The sequence below is a fragment of the Macaca thibetana genome, chromosome 1, assembly GCF_024542745.1.
Source record: "Macaca thibetana thibetana isolate TM-01 chromosome 1, ASM2454274v1, whole genome shotgun sequence".
Taxonomy (NCBI): Eukaryota; Metazoa; Chordata; class Mammalia; order Primates; family Cercopithecidae; genus Macaca; species Macaca thibetana.
The window spans coordinates 9,654,851-9,671,341 of record NC_065578.1 but is presented as its reverse complement, the minus strand read 5'-3'; the positions used below and the strand labels follow the sequence as shown (position 1 = coordinate 9,671,341).

The window sequence follows — 16,491 nt, the reverse complement described above, 5'->3', positions numbered from 1 at the left end:
AAAAGAGAACACATTATATTTGCAGAACCCTCTCTTCACACTCTTAGTTCACCTGTTTACATCATATTTAATACAGGTACACAGGTGTAGGGACAAACTAGCTCTCGGGGTACAGACAAGTGTGGGAGAGACTGGCTGAGGAGCTGCCTCGTTCAGAGCACCAAGAGCCTGGTGAGTATGTTCCATGGGGCCCAAACAGCAAGCTGGTCAGACAGGGATGCCAAATGCAAGCTCCTGACACATTTTTTAAAATATGTTCTTATTGATACCCCTGCTTCATTTCACAAAAGATTCGAAATGACTCGCAAAGTACACATAAGCCTGTAATCCCAGCACTTTGGGAGGCTGAGGTGGGCAGATCCCTTGAGGCCAGGAGTTCAAGACCAGCCTGGCCAACATGGCAAAATCCTGTCTTTACTAAAAATACAAAAATTAGCTGGGCATGGTGGCACACACCTGTGATCCCAGCTACTCAGGAGGCTGAGGCACAAGAATCACTTGAACCCGGGAGGCGGAGGTTGTAGTGAACCATGATCGTGCCACTGCACTCCGCCTGGGCAACAGAGCGAGATTCTGTCTCAAAAAAAAAAAAAATACACACAAGCTGGGCCCGGTGGCTCACACCTGTAATCTTGGCACTTTGGGAGGCTAAAGAGAAGGTTCACTTGAGCCCAGGAGTTTGAGACCAGCCTGGCCAACACAGTGGGACCTTGTCTCTATAAAAAATTTAAATAAAACTTAAATAAAACAAAAGTAAACATTTCAAAGTACACACAAGACAACGAGACACAACAAAGGAAAAGAATAGTAAAGGGGGGAAAAAGACTTTGTTTTGTTTTTGAGACAGGTCTCGCTCTGTCACCCAGACTCACCGTAATCATGATCTCCTGGATTGACACAATCTTCCTGCCTCAGCCTCCAGAGTAGCCGGGACTACAGGCTGGAGCCACCATGCCCCACTAATTTTTGTATTTTTTATAGAGATGGCACCTTGTCACGTTGCCCAGGCTGACCTCAAAACTCCTGGGCTCAAGCAATCATCCTGCCTCAGCCTCCCAAGATGCTGGGATTACAGGTGTGAGCCACCATACCTAGCCTAAAAGATGTTTAATACCTGTTCTTTATTCTCCTTCTCCATCAAAATCCACTATCGGTAAATGCTAGTTAAATGAAACCATTTATAGAAATAATCAGGCCAGATATGGTGGCTCACACCTGTAATTCCAACACTTTGGGAGGGAGGCCAAGGTGGACAAATCACTTGAGGTCAGGAGTTTTGAGACCAGCCTGGCCAACATGGCGAAACCCTGTCTCTGCTAAAAATACAAAAACGTAGCTGGGTGTGGTAGCGCACACCTGTAATCTCAGCTACTGAGGCTGAGGCAGGAGAATAGCTTGACCCTGGGAGGCGGAGGTTGCAGTGGACCAAGATGGCGCCACTGCACTCCAGCCTGGCTGACAGAGTGAAACAAGAAGAGGGGAGGGGAGGGGAGGAGAGGAGAGGAAAAGGCAAGAAAGAAAAGAAAGAAGGAAAGGAGAGGAGAGGAGAGGAGAGGAGAGGAGAGGAGAGGAGAGGAGAGCAATCGATCAACTTGTATGCTTGATTGCCAGCAACTCCTTGCTACCATAAGGCTGGAAAAAGTGGCCCTGGTCCTAAAGACCCACTTGCCATGGGCCTGGCTGGGTCAACACAGAGAGAAAGGCCTCTTGGCAGACACAGCGGGGTAAAGGGAATGATCGCTGACCCAGAGCACTGCCCCACACACTCTGCACACAAACAGGAGAGCTGTGCCCCCAGGGTCACTGTGAAGGCAAGAGGTCACAAAAGTGGCAGCATGTCTTCTTCTTGACAGGGGTAATTTATCCAGACTCCTGCTCCACTGGGGGCTATGAGTTAGTTCCTCTCTGCCTCTGACTGTCAAGGAGTGCCCCTGGATAGATTTACTTCAAGAATCACTCAGTGTCGGCCCCATCTCTAGACTGTTCAGACAAACTCATAATGGCAGAGAGAAGATTTGTGGAGCAACAAGCATAAATCTCGGTTATAACTACAAACCATAAAAGAAAGGAGAGCTGGGAAGGAAGAAGGAAGGGCGGTGAATATGTCCTTCTCCAAAGCACCACTTTATCTTCCTGCGGTTTCTCACAGCGCAGAAGTGGGACTAACTACAAGATCATATTTTTCAAGCCAAAAATCAGTCTGCACGGTTTGACAATGAGCTAAAATATTTTAAATTACAATTATCCTGGAAAATGGGCCAAGCACAGTGGCTCACACCTGTAATCCCAGCACCTTGGGAGGCCGAGGCGGGTGGATCACTTGAGGCCAAGAGTTCGAGACCAGCCTGGCTAATGTGGCAAAACCCCATCCCTACTAAAAATAAAAAAATTAGCTGGGCATGGTGGTGGGCACCTGTAATCCCAGCTACTCAAGAGGCTTAGGCAGGAGAATCACTTGAACCCCGGAGGCAGAGGTTGCAGTGAGCTGAGATGGCGCCACTGCACTCCAGCCTGGGTGACAGAACAAGACTCTGTCTCAAAAAAGAAAAGAGAAGAAAAAAGAGACAAGATTCTCCTGGAACATGCAGGGTACTTGGTTATCTTAACCAGCACAACAGTCAATGGTTTTCAAACTGGGGGCTTTTAGATTTATCCTGAGTCTGCCCCCATGGAACACCTATGCTTTAGATCACACTGAAAAAAACACTTTTACATGAAAATTCTTTGAAACTGATGACTGATCTTAATCAAAAGAAAAACATTTTAACAGCATTCCCCTGCCCAAATAAAAGTTTTGCAGATCACATCTTCAGCAACGGTAGGGCATGTAAAGGAGCACTAAGATTATACCTCTAGGAGAAAAGGGAGGAAACGGAACTTTTTATTTTGAAAGAATGATGCTAGGAATAAGATCAAAGACTTAATTCCAAGTCGGGTGTGGTGGCTCACACCTGTAATCCCAGCACTTTGGGAGACTGAGGCGGGGGGATCACTCGAGCCCAGGAATTCGAGACCAGCCTGGGCAACATAGTGAGACCTCGTCTCTACACAATTTTTTTAATTAAAAAATTAGCTGGGCATGGTGGCATGCACTGGTGGTAGTCCCAGCTACTTGGGAGGCTGAGGTGGGAGGATCACCTGAGCCCAAGAGGTGGGGGGCTGCAGTGAGCAATGATTATGCCACTGCACTCCAGCCTGAGTGACAGAGCAAGACCCTGTCATAAGCAACACCCTGTCATAAAAGAAAGGAAAGGGGAGGGGAGGGGAGGGAAAATTGAATTTCCCCAATCACTGAGTAGCTCTGATAAAAGGCACCTGAGTGCTCAGTTCCTCAGTTCCCACATCCTCAAAATAAGGACACTGCCCACTTATCCAAGAGTCGGGGCCCCTGATTACAGGAACAGCAGCAAATATAAAGCATTACTATAAAAGCCAGGAACCTAAAGTATAAACAAAGCTGAATAACTTCTTCAAATTCCATTTATTTAATTATTACTCCTAAGAGTTTCGATTCATCTAATAATCATTTGTAAAAGGGCACCTTAAAACTGGAAAGCAACCTCTTCATTTACCTGAAAAAGGAAACAATTTAAAGGGCACCACCTAGTCTATGCAAGAAACCTGCTGTCTGTGATAGGAAGGAGAGGAAAAAGAGGCAATAATTTCAAAATCAGTTAGTGGCCTAGAGACCATAACCACCCAGAAACGGAATGAGGCTGTGCTCAAGTTCATCCCTTTCAGCATCCAGTTCTTACCAGCTTTCTTCAGCAGATCTGGCAGAGGAGGTGGGAATCACAGGCACCCTCCCAGCTAGCAGTCAGTATACACGGACACTAGTGTTAGAAACGTTTTCTTCACTGACACCTTCATATTGTTGATGAGAGAGGAGTGAGGAAAGACGCTAGCCAACACTTTTTCCTCTCTGAAAAGTGCCTAAATCCCAGGCCCAGGATGCTGGATCTGATCATGCTGACAATGTTACCTTCAGTGAAGTGCACCGTGAGCCCATCCATGGTTTATATTTTATCTTAGTCCCCAAGTTTCTCTGCAGCAGTTGTGAGGGGCACCCTGATGAATATGTTGCTAGTAATGGTTTAAGCACCAGAACTTTTGTAGATGATTTACTGTTTGGGCAGGGGGAGTGGGTTTTGAGACAGGGTCTTGCTCTGTTGCCACACTGGAGTGCAGTGGTACGATCACAGCTCACTGTAGCCTCAACCCACTGGGCTTAAGGAATCCTCCCACCTCAGCCTCCCAAGGACTACAGGCACTCACCACCATATCTGGCTAAATGTTGCTGAAGCTGGTCTCAAACCCCGGAACTCAAGCAATCCTCTCGCCTCTTCCTTCCAAAGTGCAAGGACTACAGGCGTGAGCCACCACACTCAGCCAATGATTTGCTTTTTAAAAATAAATTAATAGAGCGGATTTTGAATTATCCCTATAACATCACCCCCAATCGCTTGCATCCCGACAGACGTTCCTGAGCAGGAAAAAGAGGTGGAGGTGACAACTAGTTTCAGCAAACCTAACTCTGCACAGAAATCAACCACTACAGACTTTTTAAATAATTACGTTTAATACTTCAAAATTAGGTTTGTCATATTTATATATTTTTCCTGGAAAATGACAAGTTCCTGAAATCCCTGAATGGCTGGTTCATTACCCATGTGCTTATACAACACTTTCGGCTGGGCGCGGTGGCTCCCGCCTGTAATCCTAGGACTTTGGGAGGCCGAGGCAGGTGGATCATGAGGTCAGGAGATCAAGACCATCCTGGCTAACACGGTGAAACCCCGTCTCTACTAAAAATACAAAAACTTAGCCGGGCGTGGTGGCGGGCGCCTGTAGTCCCAGCTACTCAGGAGGCTGAGGCAGGAGAATGGCGTGAACCCAGGACGCGGAGCTTGCAGTGAGCTGAGACCGCGCCATTGCACTCCAGGCTGGGCAACTGAGCAAAACTCCGTCTCAGGAAAAAAAAAAAAAAAACACTTTCATGAATACAGTATCAAAATCAATTTTGTTTCCCCACAAAATGCTTAAATGTTATAAAATACATATGTATTGTCATAGACATGCATATACACATACATACATGCATACATGAGTGCACACAAAGAAACGTATTGAGCATGTTAATGTCATTCTTCAGAAATGTTTTGGTGGGGCCAGGTGTGGTGGCTCATGCCTGTAATCCCAGCACTTTGGGAGGCCAAGGCAGGAGGATCACCTGAGTCCAGAAGTTCGAGACCAACCTGGCCAACATGGCGAAACCCCGTCTCTACTAAAAATACAAAAATTAGCTGGCAGTGGTGGTGCACGCCTGTAGTCCCAGGTACTCAGGAGACTAAGGCAAGAGAATCGCTTGAACTCGGGAGGCAGAGGTTGCAGTGAACAGAGACTACACCACTGCACTCCAGCCTGGGTGACAGAGCAAGACACCATCTCAAAAAAAGAAATGTTTTGGTGGGAAAAAAAATGAGAACCACTTATCCACAGTGAACCTGCTGACAAGTACACCAAAGTATTCTAACCATAAAAGTCACAAAAGATACAAATACTGAGGAGACTGTGCCAGGAATACATGTTAGAGGTCTTTGGCAGACAGGCAAACAGGCAACTGGCTGTAGCTGTTCTTTTTGCTTTTTTTTTTTTTTTTTTGAGACAGAGTCTGGCTCTGTCGCCCAGTCTGGAGTACAGTAGTGCAATCTCGGTTCACTGCAACCTCCGCCACTTGAGTAGCTGGGATTACAGGTACCCGCCACTACACCCAGCTAATTTTTTTTTTTTTTTTTTTAGTAGAGATGGGGTTTTGCCATGTTGGCCAGGCTAGTCTCGAACTCCTGACCTCAGGTGATCCACCCGCCTTGGCCTCCCAAAGTGCTGGGATTACAGGCGTGAGCCACCGTGCCTTGACAATTCTTAAAAACATCACAGTATTGGCTCCCTGAATCCATCAAAATACACCTTCTGATTACCAGCCTCTGGTTAATTGGCTTGAAAACCAAAGAGAAAATCTTGGGTGTCCCAAGGGTAAGGTGGATGAATTTCCCCAGGACTGAGATCAAATACATGATGTAGAACGCCCTGGACAAGGTTCCATCTGAGCCTCAGGAAGAAACCTGAGGGTACTTTGGCACTTGGAGAGCAAAACTACTGAGACGCAACCTAGATCTGCAACTGCAGAGCGTCTTTATTTTGAAGAATTCAGCATACTAAAAAATAGTAATCCTAGAAAGAGGTGATAAAGTAGAAATTGCTGTCATCAGTTATTAAAAAAACTGCAGTTTGGGGCCGGGTACGGTGGCTCACACCTGTAATCCCAGCACTCTAGGAGTCCAAGGTGGGCAGGTTACGAGGTCAGGAGATCAAGACCATCCTGGCCAACATGGTGAAACCCTGTCTTTACTAAAAATACAAAAATTAGCTGGGCATAGTGGCGCGTACCTGTAATCCTAGCTACTCAGGAGGCTGAGGCAGGAGAATCGTTTGAACCCGGGAGGCGGAGGATGCAGTGAGCCGAGATCACACCACTGCACTCCAGCCTGGTGACAGAGCTAGACTCCGTCTCAAAGAAAAAAAAAAATTGTACTTTGGGATTATTTTGGTGGAGAGATGCAGGAAAGAGGACAGAAAGAAAAAACTAAAAGAACCTACACCTAAAAGTTAAAGCAAGAGACGATGGCCAAGGACTCATCCATTAGAGAGAACTTGGTGTCAAAGAGCAAAAAGCTAAAATTCTAGTTTAGCCAAAACTCATAAGCCCGGTGTAAAGTAGATGAGCTATAGTATTGTTGAACACTGAGAAGCTGAGTTGAAACAAGTGAGCAGATGTGTAAATCAAACCTTATTTACTGCTTGCTTCGAATAACCAAAAATCATATGACTAAGTGGAAACCTCAAAAGTTTACTTAACCCAAGTTTCAGTATCCAAGCAAGATGGGAACTGAATTACCCCATGCAGACAATTGTCCGCTCATTCTAAAATACCTATAGACCAGGCAGGGATTTGGTTCTGCCAGGACAGCACAAGGAGCCGGATCCAGAGACTCTGTGTGGGCCTGAGGACAGGCACACAACTGTGGCTAGAAAACCAGGGTCTGCGGGAAATTCACAGGTTTTCACAGGTCTGGGGGAAGCTGGAGGTCAGTACTCTGGAGGCCTGTCCGAACTCCTTGCCTCAGCAGGCAAAGCTCAGTGAAGAGAATATAAAGAGAAAAAAGTAACCGGCCATTTTAACTTTGGCAGAGTTTTGTCAACAGCAGAGAATTTCAACTTGGAGTTTGCAGAATTTCTCAAGACTAGTCTGTTCACCAGTCTCCAGCCCTAATGACATTATGATATTAGAGAGCAACTACTCCTCTGAGATGGTCAATGTTGCTGGGTTGGTTTGATTTGGAGGCCAGGATTAGGGCAGGATTTAACGGGCAAGAAAAGGAAACACGCAGCGTCACTACTTTGCTAGAATCAAGGCCAGGATTTGGCTATAAACACGAATGTGTCGTTTAGAGACTACAAGATTACACTTCTCACCACAAAATCTCAAAACAGCTTTTATGATTCAGAGAGGACAGAACTGAAAATCAAGTCTTCTTTGCCTAGCAAATAAAACAATCATGCACATATTGACTACATCACAACGTCACCTGCACCGCACTGACTACTAAAGAGAACTTCTTCTGTCGTAATTTACTTTTATTTTCATTCTTTGTTGTTGTTGTTGTTGTTGTAGAGACAGAGTCTTGCTCTGTTGCCCAGGCTGGAGAGAGTGGCATGATCATAGCTCACTGCAGCCTCGAACTCCTAAGCTCAAGCGATCCTCTGGCTTCTGCCTCCTGAGCAGCTGAGAGTATAGGCCTGAGCCACCAAGCCCAGCTAATGTTAAAATTTGTAATAGAGATGGGAGCTCTCTATTTAGTGCAGGCTGGTCTCAAACTCCTGGCCTCAAGTGATCCCCTGACCTTGGCCTCCCAAAGTGCTGGGATTATAGGCATGAGCCACTGCACCCGGCCAGTAACTTACTTTTTTAATAAGGGGAAAAATTATTTCAAAGTGATCATCTTGTCTGAGACAAAGAATAAGATTGTTTGCCTTTAGTGTAGAGACCAGGCAACTTCCATTAAGGAATTCTATGAAAAATATGCATTCAGTTAAAAACAAAAAGAATATATATTTCCTGAAGCTTAAAGGAAAAAATAATAATAATAAAAACAAAAACAAAACAACTTAGCAGTGTGTTCCCCCAACACTGAAATATCCCATCCCTCAAGGCCTGGCTTCAAGTTTCACAAAAGCCATCCTTAAGTGCCCCCTCGCCCTCCGCAGAGCTCTTCCTTCTCTAAATAACTGGGGGCTCTCTCCTATACCCAATCAGGCAGCTCTGTACCAAATGATACACAATGTTGTGCTATTTGCTAAAATTATATACAGTCGTGTGCAGTTTGCTAATTATTTCACGTGTATAAATGCCTTTTCTTCCCCAAGTAAAATACATGAATTACTCGAGAACAAGGTTTAGTTTTATTCCTCAATTGTCTGTTCCCTATCCTCAGGCCTGAGCTGAGCTAAGCTGAGCATGCAGGAGACAGCGAACACACATGGCCTGAGAAAGCGCCCTCCCTGTGGAAGGGCTGAGTGCTGTGTGTTTTCATGAACCACCACACTGAGCTGTGGGGCTTTCTGTGCAAGGGGGCTGCCCATCCCGTGTCCCCGTCCTGCCACACGAGTCCTCAGCGGGCTCCTCTGCCTGACACCCTCCCAACACCACTCCCAGGAGAAAGAAGTAGTTCACACAAGACCACGCAACTCAGCTGGTGCCCCCGTTTAATCAGGCTGCTGCAAATGCTTGGCCAAAAGCAATAAGGGCATGACTGAGAGACTGTGGGAGTTTAATATAAAAAAATTAATAAACAAAAAAGGGAGGGAAGGAGAAAGGGTCTACCTTTTAATAGGGCCCTAATTACCCAACTCATAGGATCAGCCCAAATGAGATGGGAGTTTATTTCGGGGTTTTTTTAATTATTTTTTTTATATATATATAAATTGCTGCTATGTGTTTTCTTTCCTCTGAGCAATTATGCAGCAAGTACGTAAAGAGGAGAAAAAATATTAATTAAATATAAGGTAATTGTGGAGTTGGCCTGGAGAGAATGAGTCTGAACTCTGGACGATCACAGGCTACTAGGGTTTGAAGACTGCTCAGGGCCTCCCAGAAAAGAAAGAAATAAAAATACAACCAACCAATAAGCAGATGCACAGTGTAGCAGGAAGAAAAGGGCACAGAAACAGCAGCAGAGCAAGGGGTCTGCAGGGCTCCAAACACCAGAAATCAGTGAGCTGGCCAACTGCTCAGGGCTCCCAAAGAGCTTGTCGAATCAAGCCCCAAAAGATGGACTGGCCAGTCTTCCTGTGATCAGTTAAATGGGTACATCAAAATTGGAAAAGAGAGAGGAAGGAGAGGACTGCTGCAGCCTATGGTGTTCAATCTGTACTTCAGTCGCAAACCACCACAACTTCAGCCTGAGGGGCACTGAGGCAGGCCCCAGGGAAGCCAGTAGACGTCCTGAGACACTGGCAAGGCAGGGCCTCCTTGGCTTTCCCACCACCATGACTTCAAGGAAGGATCTGGGCAATATCAAAAGAGTGAAACGAGGCCACCGTGGGAGTGCTGGGATATAAGCCTATAACTGGTGACATAACAGCAGGTGACACGAATGACAACACTGCTCCCCTGAAACAGTCCCGGCAGTGCTTGTATCACCTCGGCCTTTCTACAGACAGCTCAACTGGATCCAACTCGCCCTGAGCCTGGGAAAGCCTTCGTACACGCTGGAATTCAGACGTGTTCATACCCGCTAAGGCCCTCACGTCATCTCCTCCCACGACTGCCAGATGGGGAGTGAAGCAAAGCAGGTGAAACCACAGGCCCTGTTGAAACAAAGCCTTGGCAGTACAGCCCTATGCCTGCTATCACTACGCAGGAAGGAAAGCTCTGAAAAGTTAAACCTGGAGCTGGCTCTGCCATCAAACTTATCTGGTTTGTACAGAACCAGTCTTACTACTCAGCCAAGAGGATTTACAGCAGGCCCTGAAAAGCAAAAACGAATGAAAATGGGGTGGGTAGCCAGGGACTCTGGCCACCAAATGAAAAGCACATGGGAGAGAAAATTACCTGTAGTGCTTAGTAGGCCTCTTCCCTATCTATGGTGTAAGAAGACAGTGTTGGGAATGACTATCACACAATTACCAACCAGGCAAAATGTAAGAATTCCATCACTTACCTGTTCTTTAAAGGCCACTGAGAAACTCGCACCCTGAGGGGCAGAGCAGGGGGCGGGTACTTCAGACAATCTAGAAGCCCAGCCACCTCACTCCACCTCAGCCTCCCACAGGCGCAGGAATCTCACTAATTACTATCGATCAGCCACAAACAAAGTGGCGCAGGACCATCTGGGGTGGATGCTTTTAGTTCTAGAAAAGACCAGGCTTTACTAAGGGGAGATCTCAGTCATCTCTGCATGCGAGAAGAGAAGTCAGAGGTCACTGACAGAGGCAGTCTCTAGGTAACAGCTACTTTTAAAGGGACACTACTGATGCAGAACCACAGGAACAGAAGGTTTCTGTTCACTCGCATGGCATTTTAATTACTAGAAAGTGATACCACACATCTTGGGTACTTACCAGCGGCTCTCGAGGCAGCACATTTTCACTTCCTGGAGTAGAGCTTGGCTGCAAAGAAAAATGGAAACAGAAATAAGATCACAGTGCCACCCAATGGACATCATAAAACCAAAGATGTTCATTCTCAAACGATGCACGCTAGCACCTCTTTCTCACATCTCTCACCGGTTTTTCAGGACATGAGAGTATTCTGCAGTGGACTACCTGTAAAAAGTAGCCCAAAGACTCTGAATGCAGCAGGGAAGATACACTGTTTCTGGGTTCACTGCCACAGCACTCCAAGAACAAGGCTTGGCTCTGCTCAGGAAGGCCCACGACCACCTACTGAGCAGCAAGGGCTGGGGACCGTCACAAAATCCACGGGAAGAGTAGAGTCCAGAGAAAAGGCTTGAACACAGAGCGCAACACCTCCTCTTTCTGCCACCTCCCCAACGTCAGGGGACTGGGAAGAAAAGCCGCGCAGCAGTGGAGAACCAGATTCCACCACCAGGGGGCCCCAGCTGCCCACGCTCAGGATTTTCTCTGGGCATCTAGTTTCTGGAGCCCAGAAGCCAGTAAACCACACAGGTGCCTATTTATCCCCTGCCACTAAGGACACCACCCCACAATAGTAAAGGAAGCCCCAGGCTTAAATCCTTCTTGGAAATAAGCTAGTGACAGGCTGACATATAAGCAGACCAACCTCCAGGCGAGCAGGCAGCACTGCTGCTGAGCCCCTGGCTCTAGCCTGTTTCCTCCTCCTTGGGGCCACTACCTCACCCTCACAGGCGCCTTCGACCCTTGACTGACCTGGCCAAAATTCAGAGAAAGGGGGAGGCAGAGGCAGAGACAGATTCTGAAGAAATTTACAAATCTCCAAAAGAATAAAGCAAGCAGGTATGATGCTAAGTGAGCTATGATTAGTTTACTGTGACGATGGTCAGGTCAATTGCCATCTATCTACAGATAATATCGACGAGTGCAGCGAAATCTGTGTGTCCCAGGAGACAGCCTGCAGCCTCCATTCTCCCAGCTATTACAGATCAGATGGAAGTGCCAGGCTGCCTTGAAAAAGGACAGAAGCCCAGTCCACAGGGGGTTCCCAAAGAATTCCTCATGCCAGTTGCTACCACATAGCTGGCACACAGCACAGTGGCAAGCACTCTGCTGGATGAAGGACTCTATCCCTCCATCCGAAGTCCTGTCCCAAAAGCCTCACCACCCCAGGACAAGAGGTCAGCCAGCAGGAAACTATCTAGAAAGTGAGGGTCGGTCTCAGGGAATCTGAGCAAGCTTTCCCTGCCTCCCTGCCTCCCACCCTCCCCAAGCTCCAGACATTGGTAAGTTCAAACCTTTAGAGCTCCAGCCCGCGCCCCTCTGAGGTACACATCTGACCGCCTTCCTGCCTCTTTGACTTAAGCTGCCCTGGAGCAGACTCAAGTCCTCTCTGCCACCTATGTCTTCTTCCAGCATTCCCTCTTGGCATGCTGGGACAAACCACCAAATGATGTAAATAAGAATCCAAAAGGCCATCTTGAGACAGCTCTTTCTCCCTTGCTCCCAGAACTAACTCATTACCTCAAGTCTGCCAATATTCCCTCCTCAATATTCATGGAAGAGTAGTGTAAATGCTGGCACTTTGGGAGGCCCAGGTGGATGGATTGCTTGAGCCCAGGAGTTTGAGACCAGCCTGGGCAACATGGCAAATCCTCATCTCTACAAAAAATACAAAAATGGGCCAGGTGTGGTGGTGTGCACTTGTACGCCCAGCTATTCAGGAAGCTGAGGCAGAAGGATCCCTTGAGCCTGGAAATTCAAGGCTGTGGTAGCACTGTGATCACACCACTGCACTCCAGCCCAGATGACAGAGCCAGACCCTGTCTCAAAAAAAATTTAAAAGTCCATGGAAACAATCCATTCGTTTTTCTCCATCTCTACTGCTATCACGTTGGTCCAAGCTACCAAAATCCCCTGCCTAGACCGCTGCGTCAGCCTTCTCATCAGTGCTGGCGCTCTTCCAATTCATATTCTGTGATGCAAACAGACTATCATTTCCAAAGGAGAATCTGATCGTCCCATTCCTTATCCACCCACTCACCCCAGTAAACACAACAAATTTAAGGGCTTCTCATTGCTCTTAGAAGACAGAAAAACCGCAGCATGGCCTACAAGGCCTAACATCTACTCTGACTACGTCTCAGGTCTCAAGTGGCACCACATTCCCCACTTCTGCCCCCCACAGACGCACTGGCCTTTGCTTTCTCTGTCACTGCGCCTCTGCATATTCCCTTCCTTCCCTTCCTTCCCTTTAATTCATCCTTCAGATCCAGCTAAGACACTTCCTCAGGGAAACATTCCTTCTCTGACATCCATGACTAGGTCAGATCTCCCTATGACACACTCACGTAGGACCACCAGCCTCTCCTTCAAGGACCTGAGCAGACCTGCAACTTTACATCTGTGTGACTATGGGGCTGAGGCCTGTCTCTCTCACCAGATGATAAACTCCATGTGTGCAGAAACTGCCTGTGTTTGCTTGTCACTGTATCCCCGGGGCCTAGGACAGTGCCAGGCACAGAGGAGGCCTTCAATAGAAATTTGTTGAATGAATGAATAAATGAACAAATGGGCAACAAAAAACTGAACAATGGTGACAACTCAACTGAATGGATTATTTAGATTCTTCAGTTCGTTATCTTCCTGAGGGTTTCCTCCACTCCATTTGGTAGATACTAAGTGCTAACATTCACTTAGCTCTTTCCTTCTTTAATTTTCACAGTAAGTATATCAAATTACTGCTGATGAGGAAACTGAGGCAGAAGACGTTAAATAACTTGCCCATGATTACTCAGATAGTAACTGATACTACAGAGATTTGAACACTTCTACCTAATCAAAATAAGCAAGTTTTGTTTAAACCACATTTTATTAAGCAACAACCTTAATGCTACCCCATAAATAATAATGTAGGTTATTTGACCAGACAAAACACACAAAAGCAAACAGCTTTAGTACTTAGGAAGCCCCATTCTGACTTAACCTAAAACTTTCTTCCTAAAATAAAACTAATCACTATGAATTGTTTTCACCAAGGAACTGCTCTTAAAATTAGTTCATCCCTTGAACAGAGAGTATTTACCAGAGAGAAGAACTTTAAACGGTACACAGTGCCAAATATGTCTCTTTCATCATATACCCTTTAGTATCTTTTAAATTATAAGCCATGTAAATGAATTGTTTTAAAAAATGCAATATTGCCCGGGCGCGGTGGCTCAAGCCTGTAATCCCAGCACTTTGGGAGGCCGAGACGGGCGGATCACGAGGTCAGGAGATCGAGACCATCCTGGCTAACACGGTGAAACCCCGTCTCTACTAAAAAAAATACAAAAAACTAGCCGGGCGAAGTGGCAGGCGCCTGTAGTCCCAGCTATTCAGGAGGCTGAGGCAGAAGAATGGCGTGGAGGCAGGAGAATGGCGTGAAGCTGGGAGGCGGAGCTTGCAGTGAGCTGAGATCCGGCCACTGCACTCCAGCCTGGGTGACAGACCAAGACTCTGTCAAAAAAAAAAAAAAAATGCAATATTAAAAGTAAAAAAGAAAGCCTCCCTCTCATTCCAACCCTAAGGGACCCACACTGACACTGGTTCCTTGTATATTCTGCCAAGGATATTCAAAGCATATAAGAAGTATGGCCGGCAGAGCACGGTGGCTCATGCCTGTAATCCCAGCACTTCGGGAGGCTGAGGCGGGCAATCACTTGAGGCCAGAAGTTAGAGACCAGCCCGGCCAACATGGCAAAACCCCATCTTTACAAAAAAATGCAAAAATAAGCTGGGTGTGGAGGTGCATGCCTGTAGTCCCAGCTACTCGGGAGGCAGAGGCACAAGAATCGCTTGAACCCAGGAGACGGAGCTTACAGTGAGCTGAGATCATGCCATTGCACTCCAGCTTGGGTGACAGAGTGCGACCCTGTCTCAAAAAAAAAAAAAAAAAAAAAAAGGAAGAAGCAGCGTAGCCAAGTGTAATGGCTCACACCTATAAACCCAGCACTCTGGGAGGCTACAATGGAAGGATCACTTAAAGCCAGGAGTTTGAGACCAGCATGGGCAACACAGCAAGATCCCATCTCTACAAAAAATTTTAAAATTAGCTTGGTGTGGTGGTGCATCCCGTAGTCCCAGCTACTCAGGAAGCTGGGGAAGGAGGATTGCTTGATCCCAGGAGGCAGAGATTACAGTGAGCTATGATGGTGCCATTGTATTCCAGCTTGGTCAACAGAGTAAGACTCTGTCTCAAAAAGAAAAAAAGGATGCATGTGTATGCATAATTCCTACCATGGAATTTGAAACAGCAACACTCCAAATTCCTCAAGTCGTGGCTTCCCAGAGCCATAGTCCCAGTTTGAAGGTGGGAATACAAATGTGAGCCACCACACCCAGCCGTTTTTTAAATTTTTTAAATCATGGACTACCCTGGTTTTTTAAACAGTACTACCTATTTTTTTAAAATCTTCCACCATACTAGCTCTTTAAAACATTAAAGCGGGCCAGGCAGAGTAGCTCACACCTATAATCCTAGCACTTTGGGAGGTCGAGGCAGGCGGATCACCTGAGGTCAGGAGTTCAAGACCAACCTGGCCAACATATGGCCAACATAGCAAAACCCCATCTCCAACTGATCCTGGAAATCTTCACATGGGTAGTCCATGATTTAAAAAAAACAAGGCCAGGCATGGTGGTTCACACCAGCACTTTGGGAGGCCGAGGTGGGAGGATCGCTTGGGCCCAGGAGTTCAAGACCAGCCTGAGCAACATGACAAAACCCTGTCTCTACTCAAAAAACACAAAAATTAGCCAGGCATGGTGGCACATGCCTGTAAGTCCCAGCTACCCAGCAGGCTGAAGTGGGAGGATCAACTGAGTCCAGGAGGTTGAGGCTGTGGTGAGCTGTGATCACACCACTGCACTCCAGCCTGGGTAACAGAGTAAGACCCTGTCTCAAGAAAAAAAAAAAAAAAAAAAGGCTCAGAAACTACCCACAGGCATGTATTGTAACAATATAAGAAACAGATATAAGGCAATCCATGCCTGGGATCCTCAGAGGCCCGAATGGGGAGAGCAGGAAGGGAAGAAAGCAAAAGCAGACAACTGTTTTAAAACACAAGTCAGGCAAAGACTACGGCGGCAGAGAAAGAAACGCTTTTCTTTTGGTAGAGACAAAGGTGCTCTCACTCCTGCTGCCAAGGCTCTGACCTTCCCCAACTGGAAGGCGTTCCCAGATCCTGACCTGCTGCCCAACAAAGAACAAGCTCACAAGCAGCTCATGGATTTGAGCAACTGGCAGAAGCTCCAGGTCTAGGAGTACCCATCCTGCTTCTGCCCAGTGACTGTGACTCCAGACATGTCCTAAGCTAGTCTGTGTAGTCTTCTGCTGGGAATAAGATTCAATCCTACCAATATCCTTTGAGATGCAGTGGCATGACAGAAAGTACACAAGCTGTGGCATTAAGAACTCACTGAGGCCGCATGCGGTGGCTCACGCTGTAATCCCAGCACTTTGGGAGGCTGAGGTGGGCGGATCACAAGGTCAGGAGATCGAGACCATCCTGGCTAACAAGGTGAAACCCCGTCTCTACTAAAAATTAGCCAGGCGTGGTGGCGGCGCCTATAGTCCCAGCTATTCAGGAGGCTGAGGCAGGAGAATGGCGTGAACCCAGGAGGCGGAGCTTGCAGTGAGCCGACATCATGCTACTGCACTCCAGCCTGGACGACAGAGCAAAACTCCATCTCAAAAAAAAAAAAAAAGAAGAAAAAAACAACTCAGTGATTTGGGGG

The 16,491-nt window shown here is 46.8% G+C and overlaps 2 protein-coding genes across 4 annotated transcripts in view; one reads left to right on the top strand and one right to left on the bottom strand.

Annotated features, from left to right (window-relative positions):
- Nucleotides 1-16,491, bottom strand: part of PEX14 (peroxisomal biogenesis factor 14) — a 158,384-nt gene that overhangs the window by 125,345 nt on the left and 16,548 nt on the right. For 2 of the 3 annotated variants that reach the window (XM_050788737.1, XM_050788751.1), the window contains exon 2: nt 10,681-10,728. In XM_050788737.1, the coding sequence (XP_050644694.1) occupies nt 10,681-10,728 (48 nt within the window). Of the gene's footprint in view, nt 1-10,171; nt 10,225-10,680; nt 10,729-16,491 lie in introns of those variants that run through there. The other variant, XM_050788745.1, reaches the window with a different exon arrangement.
- Nucleotides 8,672-16,491, top strand: part of CTNNBIP1 (catenin beta interacting protein 1) — a 668,528-nt gene continuing 660,708 nt past the window's right edge. Inside the window, exon 1 of the mRNA XM_050789296.1 lies at nt 8,672-8,675. The gene's annotated coding sequence lies outside the window, so the exon portion shown is untranslated. The remainder of the gene's footprint in view (nt 8,676-16,491) is intronic.